The sequence below is a fragment of the Hemiscyllium ocellatum genome (genome assembly GCF_020745735.1).
Source record: "Hemiscyllium ocellatum isolate sHemOce1 chromosome 27 unlocalized genomic scaffold, sHemOce1.pat.X.cur. SUPER_27_unloc_41, whole genome shotgun sequence".
In the NCBI taxonomy this organism is placed as follows: domain Eukaryota; kingdom Metazoa; phylum Chordata; class Chondrichthyes; order Orectolobiformes; family Hemiscylliidae; genus Hemiscyllium; species Hemiscyllium ocellatum.
In genome coordinates, this window is record NW_026867511.1 from 50,667 (window position 1) to 62,714 (window position 12,048).

The 12,048-nt window shown below is 47.9% G+C and overlaps 1 protein-coding gene across 1 annotated transcript in view; it reads right to left on the reverse strand.

Moving 5' to 3' along the window:
- The window catches only part of LOC132808327 (zinc finger protein 239-like), a 75,354-nt gene that overhangs the window by 45,264 nt on the left and 18,042 nt on the right, over window positions 1–12,048 (reverse strand). Inside the window, exons 4-5 of the mRNA XM_060822086.1 lie at window positions 8,768–9,400; window positions 2,162–2,887 (exon numbers count right to left, since the gene is read on the reverse strand). Of these exons, the coding sequence (XP_060678069.1) occupies window positions 2,162–2,887; window positions 8,768–9,400 (1,359 nt within the window). The remainder of the gene's footprint in view (window positions 1–2,161; window positions 2,888–8,767; window positions 9,401–12,048) is intronic.

Sequence of the window (12,048 nt, forward strand, 5' to 3'; positions counted from 1 at the left end):
CAGATGCTGGAGATCAGAGCTGAAAATATGTTGAATTCCTGATGAAGGGCTTATGCCCAAAACGTTGAATTTCTTGTTCCTTGGATACTGCCTGACCTGCTGCGCTTTTCCGGCAACACATTTTCAGCCATCTAATTCACACCAAACTTCCAAACAGCATCCCACCAGACCAACTCACCTACCATATAGCTCTGCAGCTCCCCATGGCTTACCCACCCTAAACTGCAGATTGTTGGACTGTGGGTAGAAACCACAGCACCCAGAGCTAAACCATGCACAAAGTCCACACAGACAGTCCCCAAAGGCTGGAATCAAACCCAGGTCCCTGGCGATGTGAGGCAGCAGCACTAGCCACAGAGTCACTGTGCTGCCCATAGCTTTGGGGTTCTGCTTTGTCTTTGTAGCTTCTGACTGGCTGTCTCCTCCTGACATTGTTGGACCACACCCACTGCAGCCTCCCTTTCCCACTTCTCCAGCCCTAAGCACGTTGGTTCCTGAATCCTGGTGCCATCTGGCCTCCTGCTGCCAACTGCAGAGAACAGAGACGATTGTCACTATTCTGTCCCTTACCGTCACCTTTCTCTCCTCCCCCCCACCCCAACTTTGTTCTTCCTCCCACCACCCAGCCAGTTAACTCCTCCCACCCCTGCAGCCCTCTCTCAAATCCCCTTTACCTGCGTGATTCACACTCACACCCACCTGATCCTGTCCACTGACCCAATGAGAAGGCTCTGTCTGGAGATGAATGACCATTACCCGGAATAAAATGCTGGTTAACTTTTCCCCCTGATGTCTATGCAGCCTGGCTTCCAGCTCCAATTCTGAGCCGAAGGTCCTCCAGCATGTGTTTGCTCTCATCCAGAGCCTCCCACCTTCTGCAAAACAAAACACAAGTCCCACCCTGTACTGTCCAATGCGTGTTGTGTAACTGCTCAATTGTTTTTAGTGGCTGAGCAGAGGCTGATAGCCAAGTTCGGAACCCATGAGGATGGTCTCAACAGGGACTTTGGGTGACCCCACTACATTATACACACTCTCTCTCACACAGTCACACAGACCCTCTCATATACACATGGTCTCTCAGACACACACATACAAACACACCCCACTCACACCCATGCACACGCCTTCTCAGAGGCTTATACTCCATCACACAGACAAACTTTACCAAGCATGCACACATGCAAACACATACACATGGGTCTATGGGGTGAATTTACATTTGCAGATACATTCATTGTGCACTTTCTGAGCAGAAATCGGCAGGTAGTCAATCCATGTATTATTTTATAAATTCCTACTTTGGTAATAGAACCAGTCTGATTCAAGATTCGGATACAGACACACTCAAACTTCACACCTTTCATACATTGTGAGAGCTGAGCTGTCACCTATTTTTATAAAACCTTAAGTCATCTCGAGATTGTGACTTAAAAAGTGTTCTGGGATTTATACATTAATGAATCAAAACCTGCAACCCATTCTAAAAGATGAAAGACTTAACAGCAATCCAGGTTTTTTTCAATATATACTTTCTGTTCTATGACACTGATCTTTTGCTATAAATTCTGTGCCTTATGATCCTGCTCCACAGCTACCCGATGAAGGAGCAGCGCTCTGAAAGCTAGTGCGTCCAAAGAAACCTATTGGACTATAACCTGGTGCTTTTTAACTTAACTATGATTTTTAATTTTACCCACCCCAGTCCAACACCGGCTCCTCCACATCGTTTTTAGTGAACACGGCCCACACCCTTTACTGCTGCCAGTAAACTTTACAATGCTGATGAAATGGTGCAGCACCTGCACTCCTGAAAAATTTACAATTTTTAACGATAGTAGCTACTCATTCACTGCTCCATCTGATACACAGCATTGGAAACTTAGTGCAGGAGGCTGAAAGAAATGAGCAGCTTTAAAACAAAAACCATTTGGAGCTCAAAGCTTTCAATGAGAGCCTGAGCCCGATGTTAAGTTCAGGTAACCTTTAGTGTGACCCAACTTTGTTACAGATTCAGATTCCCCCCCCCAGCAAAAAGGCATAGAAAAAGTAGGTTTTTTTAAAAACAGCTCAAGGTCAAAGCGCACACACTCTCCCCACCCAACACCACCGCCACCAACCTCTCCAACCCGTTGCTCCTTCAATCTTCCTGCGATGGCACGTGAACTCGCTGATGGCTCCGCAGGTTGAAGGAGCGGGTGAAACCCTTCCCACACTGAGAGCAGGTGAAGGGTTTCTCACCCGTGTGGACCCGCTGGTGGTTCAGCAGGTTGGAGGAATTGCTAAAAGCCTTCCTGCACACGGTGCAGGGGAACGGCCTCTCCCCAGTGTGGAACCGCTGATGGGTCAGCAGGTGGGAGGAACTGTTGAAAGCCTTCCCGCACTCGGGGCAGCTGAAGGGTCTTTCCCCCGTGTGGACACGCCGGTGGGTCAGCAGGTTGGAGGAATTGCTGAAGGCCTTCCCGCACTCTAAACAGGAGAACGGCCTCTCCCCCGTGTGGACCCGCTGGTGGTTCAGCCTGTAGGAGGAACTGCTGAAGGTCTTCCCACACTCTGGGCAGCTGAAGGGTCTTTCCCCTGTATGGACACACCGGTGGGTCAGCAGGTTGGAGGAATTGCTGAAGGCCTTCCCGCACTCAGGGCAGGAGAACGGCCTCTCCCCCGTGTGGACCCGCTGGTGCTTCAGCAGGTCAGAGGATTTGCTGAAGGCCTTCCCGCAGTCAGGACAGCTGAAGGGCCTTTCCCCTGTATGGACCTGCCAGTGGGTCAGCAGGGCAGAGGAATCACCGAAGGCCTGCCTGCAGTCAGGGCAGGAGAATGGCCTCTCCCCTGTGTGGACCCGCTGGTGCTTCAGCAGGTCGGAGGAATTGCTGAAGGCCTTCCCACACTGAGCAGCTGAAGGGCCACTCCCCCGCCTGGACCCGCTTGCGGGTCAACAGAGTGGTGGAATTGCTGAAGGCCTTGCCGCACTTGGGGCAGCTGAATGGCCTATCCCCAGTGTGGCTGTGCCGATAAGTCTCCAGGGCAGACGGGGCATGAAAGCCTTTCTCACAATTATCACACTTCCATGGTTTCTCCACAGGGCAGGATTCCTCTGGTTTCTCCATGGCTGAAGCTTCAGCTGTACACAAATACGTGTACAACCCCCTTCTCGCTGTGAATTCCTGTTTTCAGGCCATATAGCTGTTACACACTCCACGCTCAGTGCGCTGCGACACTAGGGTCTCTCATCTAGTCCCACTGATGCTGAAATAGTACTCAAACAAGAACCAAAAAGCTTGTTTCCTTCTCACAGAATCATAGTTGAAAATTGTTGCGGTCCTGATGGATTGGGTGACTGTCAGACATTGATGTCAAAGTGAGGACTGCAGTCGCTGGAGAGTCAGAGTCAAAAAGTGCAGCGCTGGAAAGGCACAGCAGGTCAGGCAGCATCCGAGGAGCAGGAGAGTCAATGTTTCTGGCATAACACTTGCACCTGTTCATTTTGAAACTTCTGTCTTCAGATCTGCAAAAAGAAATTGTAAAATTCATCACTGTCAGTGCAGGGTAGAAATTCAGAACAAGCAATTCTACTTTCTGCAGAATATTCTTTTCTTATTCCACAAAATTGAAAACACCATCCCACTCTCTCCCCCTCTGTTCTCACTCCGCTCTAACTAATTCTTACGGGGCAACCAACAAGGTGACTTTGTCACTGTATGAGTTCAAAATTAATATGAAAGAAGTCTTCGATAAGTTGTTGGCACTGAGAAGATGACAAGGCACTGGGACTCGATGAAATGTATCCAAGGATCTTGAAGAAAAGGACGACAGAAATTGTGGGAGCACTCGCCATAATTCAACAGTCTTCCATGGAATCGGAGGAAGTGACTGGAAAACTGCAAACATTATAGCCTTATTTAAGGAAGGTTGTAAAGATATACTCAGCAATTATAGGGCAGCCAGTTTAAATTTGGTGGAAAAGCAGAATTAGTTATTCTGGTCAAAATTAGTAGTCACATGGAGAAAGGTGGATTGATTAGGAAGAGTCAGCGTGGGATTGCTGAAGGGAACATTGCATTTCACTAACATGATGGTGTTTTTTGCAGAAGTTACAGGCTTGACGAGGATAACACTTCAGCTCTCCTCTTTGTTATCTATCCTGGCTGTCCTAGGGAGTCTGGTACCCCTACAGCCTTGACGTTAGGCTGAATTTGAGGGGTTCGAAGCACCAAAGTGTGACTTCAAATTACTTGGCTGCACGGGTGTCTCAGTTTTGCTATCGTATCTCTCCCATAAAAGCTGGCAGAACAGGCTGTGTACAGGAGTCTGCTGGGCACCACCTTCATTCATCAAAAGGGAAAGAGCTAATGATTCAGCACCTCAGTAAATCTTGAGGCAGTCTTGGCTCCTATGCACATGTTGGGATGCATGTAAGGAGATGTTTATATTTTGCTTCTGTACTGAGAATTCATAAATTGAAGCCAGTGTACATTTTAAAAATATTCAAGATTAAAAGAGGAGATCAATATTATACAACAATCCAACAACCCCGTCCCAAGACAACATGCGCCTGACCTTCTTAAAGCTGGCGGCCGGTTGCCCGGACAACCCGAGAGCTCCTTCCCGGTGAAGTAAACACTGGGCCTGTGGGGCTTTTATTCGCGGCCTGCGGCCTCCCCCTAGGAGTTTATAAACTCCCCAGTCTCCCTCCTCCCGCGGTTCCCAATCCTACCCTGTCTCACTGTCTCCTCTCCCCGGGGGCAGGAGCCAGGTCTTGGCGCTCGGACCTGGCGACCTCCCCGGGATGTTTCTGAAACCTGGTCCTGTTCTGAAGAAGGATCCCCGGACCCGAAACACGTCCTCACATTTCTCTCAACACGAGCTGCCGGACCTGCTCAGCTTTTCCAGCGGTTTCTGTTCTTGTTCCTTCAGCCGCCGGCGCCATTCCTCTCCCACACTCAGTAACACTGACTTTGTCCCATTGCACATGCGCCAACTCACAGGGGGCGGGAGTCCCACCTGGTGACGTCATCACCCGCCGAGGTGGCGCGGTTGGAGGAGTCCTCCAAGAATTCGGAGACAATGGGGGCGGGGCGATCGTTTTCCCCGCCCCCAGCCACTTGAAAGGTGGGTTTCTTTAAAGTTTGAATGTAGTTTTCTTTCAATTTTCAGAAATGTTATTCCAGACCTCTGGAAGGCTGAAGCATTGAGAAACTTGCAAACATAAACAAAAGGATACGAATAAAATTCATAAAAATAGGTAAGGCAAATTACGAAATAATTCCAGCACAAAATATCAAACAGAATAGCAAGAGCTCCTATTGATGTGCTGAAGGGAACAAAACCGCTGTGGACTTGTTGGGCCGAAGGGCCTGTTTCCACACTGTAAGTAATCTAATCTAAAAGTCAGAGGCTGTAGAAAGGGTAGAACTTAAACAATCAACGTTGACATGTACACTATCAGGATTGAGGGTGGACAGGTCCCCTGAGCCTAATGGCCCACATTCTAATGTACTAAAGCAAGTGGCGGCAGAGATAGTGGCTTCGTTAGTTACAATATTCCAAAATTCCTTGGACATAAGAAAGATTAATTGACTTTATTTAAGACTGAGATGGGTAGATTCTTGATTGTCAAGGTGATCAATGGTTACGGGGAGAAAGCGCCAGAAAGGAGTTGACTTCAGCCGTGATTGGATGATGGAGCAGACTTGCTGGGCTGAATGGCCTCATTTCTGCTCTGATATCTTATGATTCCACTGGAGTGGAAAAATGCTAATGTAACACCTGTATTCACAAAGGGAGAGAGGCAATATGTGAGAAATTGCAGACCAGTTAGTTCAACATGTGTTGATGGGAAGTTGTTAGGATCAATTATCAAGGAAGCAATATCAGGATGTTTGGAAAGTCAAAACTCTTCAGATAGCTCCTTTCAAACTACTACCGTTAAGAAGGTCAAGAGCAGCAGCTACATGGCAGACCATTACCTGCAAGTTCTCTTCAAAGACACTCACCGTTGGAGCAGCACACACATTTCAACACACGGAGATTACAAAGATAAAGATGGGAGAAACCATTGGAGAGATTTGAAGACTAAAATGAGAGTTTTAAAATTTGGTTGTTGCTTGAATGGGCACTAGTACAGGTCAGTGGTCACATGAGCCATAGAGGAATGAGAATTGTTGCCATGAAACAAGAGCAAAGTCTGAGATGATTTCAAGTTTCCAGAAGGGCAAATGCGTAAAATTATTGATTGCAGCATTGAAGTAGTCCGGCCTGGAGGTAAGGAAGAGACAAAAGAGGATTCCAGCAGCAGCAGCTACTTTGAGAATGGGACTGGCTCGAATAAGATGACAGAGGCGGATACAGGAGGCTTTGTGCTGGCACAGGTCAGAAGCTCCTCTCAGAATCCAATGTAGCAAGTTATGAACACAGAAACAGACCCTTATCCAAGGATGGATGCGGTGTCCCTACATTGGACAGGCAGAAAACTAGCCACTAGGATATATGAACATCAACTAGCCACAAAAAGACATCACCCACTATCCCTAGTATCCTTACATATACATGAGGAAGGACACCTTCAGACAATAGAGAGGCTGTGATTAACAAGAAGACTAGACTTCTACTGGTCCTGCAGTACTCATCATTGGTCCATCAAAACAATGTAGTGCCGTTTTTGCGGACAGCTACAAGCATGCACGGTTTTTTTTGCTGACACCGAGGAGTACGCGTAGTAGACTCTGTGGAGATGGGGTTACTGACAGTTTCTCACTGTCCAAAGGCCAATGTGAGAAAAAAAGATCGAGCCACAATGACCACCACCACACTCCCGCCCCGCCACACCCACCCTTCCCCCCCCCCGTAGCTTGACATCTTAACATGTGCGCCTTGCTATTTTTGCTAATCACTTTACTCCACCTCTCATGATTTTATATATCTCATTAAGGTCACCCCTCAACCTCCTCTGCTCTAGTGAAAGAAGTCTCAGCCTCTCCTTATAACTCAAACCCTCCAGTCCTGGCAAATCTTTTCCGAACCCTCTCCAATAGTATTCTTCCTATAACAGGACAAACTGTACTCAGTACTCCAATAGTGGCCTCACCATCATCCTGTATAACCTCAACATTATGTCCCAACTCCTATATTCAATGGTGTGAACAATGAAGGCAAGTGTGCTAAATGCCTTCTTAGCCACCCAGTCTACCAATGATGCAACTTTCAAACTACGATGTACCTGAACACCCCCAGATCTCTCTGTTCCACAATACAACCCAGGGCTCTTCCATTAACTGTACAAGTCCTGCACTGCTTTGTTTTAGCAAAATGCAAACTCTCACTTTTATCCATACCTCTCAAACACACACTGTCAGACATACACACACCCCAACACTCTCAACTCCTGAGGCTTATACTCCAACACACCCACACTTTACGAAGCATGGTACGCGCACTCTGATGCACAAGGTCACATGCATGCATACACAGATATATATAAAATCTATGGGGTGAATTTGCGTTTGCAGAATTACATTTGCAGATACATGCAATTTCGCTCAAAAAGCACAAAATTTGCAGACAGTTAATGCAGGCAGCCAATCCATGTAGTATTTTATAAATTCCTACTTTAGAAATGATACCACTCTGATTCAAGATTGGGATACAGACAGACTCAAACCTCACATCTGACATGCATTGTCTGAGCTGAGAAGTCACCTATTTTTATAAAACCTTATGTCATCATGAGATTGTAACTTAAAAGAAATTCTGGAATTGATACATTAAGGAAACCTGCAACCCATTCGAAAAGATGAAAGACTTAACAGCAATCTATGTTTGTTCAATATAGCCTATCAGTTGCATGACTCTGTGATCCTTTCCTATAAAATCTGTGTGTTATGATCCTGCTCCACAGCTACCTGATGATGGAGCAGCGCTCCGAAAGCTAGTGCTTTCAAATAAATGTGTTGGAGTATAAACTGGTGTTGCGTGATTTTTAACTTTATCCACTCCAGTCCAAGACCGGCTCCTCAAAACAGTTTCTAGCGAACGCATCCCACACCTCCCAGTGCTGCCAGTAAACGTTACAATGCTGATGAAATGATACAGTACCTGCACTCCTGAAAAATTTACAATTTCTAATGATACAAGCTCCTCATTCACTGCTCCATCTGATACACGACATTGGAAACTTAGTGAAGCTGAAAGAGATGAGCAGCTTTAAAACAAAAATCACTTGGAGCTCACAGCTTTCAATGTGAGTCTGAGCCCGATGGTAAGTTCAGGTAACCTTTATTGTGACCCAACTTTGTTACAGCTTCAGATCCCCTCAGCAAAATGGCAGAGAAAAAAGTAACTGATATGTTTTTAAACAGCTCAAAGTCAAAACCCACACACTTCCTCCCACTTTCTTTACTATTAGTCAGCACCTAGTTATCCCTTTGTAACTGGAGAAAGTGAGGACTGCAGATGCTGGAGACCAGAGCTGAAAACATGTTGCTGGAAAAGCGCAGCAGGTCAGGCAGCATCCAAGGAGCAGGAGAGTCGACATTTCGGACATGAGTCCTTCTGAGTTTTGGTTTTCTTCACCACCAAAATGGTTTCATCGTTAAATACTGAACTCCAGGTTTCTGACCGAATTCCAATTCCGCCATCTTCCGTGGCAGGATTTGCCGGAACTCGGTTGTGAGTCCAGTTGATAATGGCACTAGGCCATCGTTCCTTCAAACCCCTGCGATGACAAATGAACTCGCTGGTGCCTCCGCAGGAGGGAGGAGCAGGTGAAGGCCTTCCTGCACTTGAGGCAACTGAAGGGCCTATCCCCCGTGTGAACCCGCCGGTGGGTCTGAAGATTAGAGGAATCGCTGAAGGCCTTCCCGCACTCGGGACAACTGAAGGGTCTCTCCCCCGTGTGGACCCGCTGGTGGGTCTGGAGATTAGAGGAATCGCTAAAGCCCTTCCCGCACTCGGGGCACCTGAAAGGCCACTCCCCGGTATGGACTAGCTGATGCCTCAGCAGGGCAGAGGAATCGCTGAAAGCTTTCCAGCACTCGGGGCAGCTGAAGGGCCTCTCCCCGGCGTGGAGCAGCTGGTGCTTCCGCAAGGTGCCCACTTGACTGAATCTCTTCCCACACTCGGGACAGCTGAAGGGCCTCTCCCGCGTGTGGACACGCTGGTGGGTCAGAAGGTGGGAGGAATTGCTGAAGGCCTTCCTGCATTCTGGGCAGGGGAATGGCCTCTCTCCAGTGTGGACCCGCTGGTGAGTCAGCAGGATGGAGGCCCGGGTAAAGCCCTTCCCACACTCAGGGCACCTGAATGGCCTCTCCCCCGTATGGCGCCGCTGGTGCCTCAGCATGGAGGAAGCCTGGGTAAAGCCCTTCCTGCACTCGGGGCAGGAGAATGGCCTCTCCCCCGTGTGGACCTGCTGGTGCCTCAGCAGGGTGGAGGCCTGGGTAAAACCCTTTCTGCACTCTGTGCAGGAGAATGGCCTCTCCCTGGTGTGACTGCGCTGATGAATCTCCAGGGCAGACGGGACACGGAAGCCTTTTCCACAGTCGCCACACTTCCACGGTTTCTCCACAGGGCGAGATTCCTCGGGATTCTCCATGGCCAAAGCTTCACCTGCACACAAACATGTGTATAGCCCCTCCCCGCCGTGAATTCCTCGTTCCAGGCCGTATCACTCATCCATGCTCCACACTCAGTGCGGTTCAACAGTCGGGTCTCTCATCCAGTCCCACTGATGCTGAAAATGTACTGAAACAGGAACCAAAAAGCTTTGCTCCTTCTCACAGAATCTAAGTTAAAAATTGCTGAGGTCCTGATGGATTGAGTGACTGTCAGATATTGATGTCAAAACAAGGATTGCAGATGCTGTACAGTGAGTCGAGAAGTGTGCTGGAAAAGCACATCAGGTCAGGCAGCATCTGAGGAGCAGGAGTGTTGATGTTTTGGGCAGAAGTCCTTCATTTGTTGATTTGAAACTTCTATCTTCAAATACTCTGTGAAAAGATTATAAATGTCATCACTGTCAGTCCAGAGTAGAAACTCAGAACAAGCAATTCTACTTTCTGCAGAATATTATTTTCTTTTACTATTCCACAAAATTGAAAGCACCATCCCACTCTCTCCCTCTGTTCTCACTCCATTCTAACTAATTCTCCTGAAGGTACTGATTCAGGATCTTACAGGGGCAGAGAAGCAAAAATATCAAGACTGACATCTCTCTGAAGTTTGGATGACTCCACCTGAAAGCTAATATCTTCCACAACATTGGGATGCTGCTGAGAGCGAGCAGGTCTAATTTTGGGAAGCAAACAAAAATGTTAATTCAGGGTGAATCCGCCATGCAGCTTCTTGAGGAACAACCAGACACAAAATGGTTAACGCCCCCAGGAAGAGGGGAACAAAATGAGACATCAAGGCATTAACACTGACACCAGAGAGAAACTGAACATACAGATGTGGCAAACATTAGTGGCAAGCCAGAGTCATAGAGATATACAGCACAGAAACAGACACTTCAGCCAAACTCTTCCAGATATCCTAAATTGAGTTGCATTTGCCAGCACTTGGCCCATAAGCCTCTGAACCCTTTCTATTCATACACCCATCCAGATGTCTTTTACATGCTGTAATTGTACCAACCTCCATCACTTCCTCTAGCAACTCATTCCAAACATGCACCAGGCTCTGTGTGAAAAATTTGCCCCTTCTTATGCTTTTAAATGTCCACCCCACCCTCACCCTAAACCTTGGTACTATCTAGTCCTGGACTCTCCTATCCCAGGTAAAAGACCTTGTCTATTTGCCTGATCCATATCACTGACTGATTTTATACAAGTCTATAAGGTCACCCCTCAGACTCTATCGCGCTAGGGAAAACAACCCCATCCTATACTTCCATCTTCACTCACCCGGGTAATTAAGATTCATAGCTGAGTTTGCTCCCTCCCTGGATTCACTCCAGTTGCTCAAGTAACAAATGTCCCTCCCTTCTCTCTCTCGCCCCCAGGATGAAGAGTTGCCCAGAGGGAGGAAGTTTCACTCTGAAACTGATAGGGCCACTTCCGCGCTGTGACATCAATAATGATTCACAAGGACGGACCTGGGCCAACACCCAACCCCCGCACTGCACCGGTCCGGACGCCAGCGTGCGACTAACCTGCATTACGACTGCTCCGGAGGGACGGCAGCATCCAGCTGACCCTTACAGCGCATGCTTCGAATGGACGGCATCCGGCTGACCCTCACTGCGCCTACTCCAGACGGCCGGCGTCCGGCTGACCCTCACTGCACCTGCTCCGGATTGACGGTATCCGGCTGGCCCTCACTGCGCCTACTCCAGACGGCCAGCGTCCGGCTGGCCCTCACTGCGCCTGCTGCGGTCAGTGTCAGACTGACCCGCATTACCCCCACTCCAGACAGCCGGAGCAGGACCTGCGCTGCCCTGCACAGTTGGGAAAATCTCTTCCTATCAACCAATCCCCAAAGTGCGGAAGCAGGCAATTCGGCCCAACGAGGCCATACCAACCCTCCAAAGGGTAACCCACCCACACCCATTCCTCTACATTCACCCCCTGACGAATCCACCCGAACCTGCACAACCGTGGCACTATGGGTAATTTAGCATTGTCCAGGTTAGGGTGGATTGGCAAAGTTAAAAATCACATAACGCCAGGTTATCGTCCAACAGGTTTATTTGAAAGGAGTAGCATTTGGAGCGCTGCTCCTTCATCATGTGGTTGTAGAGAATAAGATCATAACGCACAGAATTTATGAAAAAAACATTACAGTGCCCTGTGATGGACTTTGTTTTATATATATATATATATATATATATATTTACACCTGCCACTGAAATGATATATTGAACAAACCTGGATTGTGTAATCTTTCATCTTTTAGAATATGTTGCAGGTATCACAAATATGTAAATCCCACAACTTCCTGCAACGCACTTTCGAGATAACTAAGATTTTATCACAAAAGGTGACATTTTTCAGACTAGGAGCGGGGAGGAGAGTGGGGAGGGGAGAGAAAGGGGGAGGGGGGAGAAGGAGGGAAGGG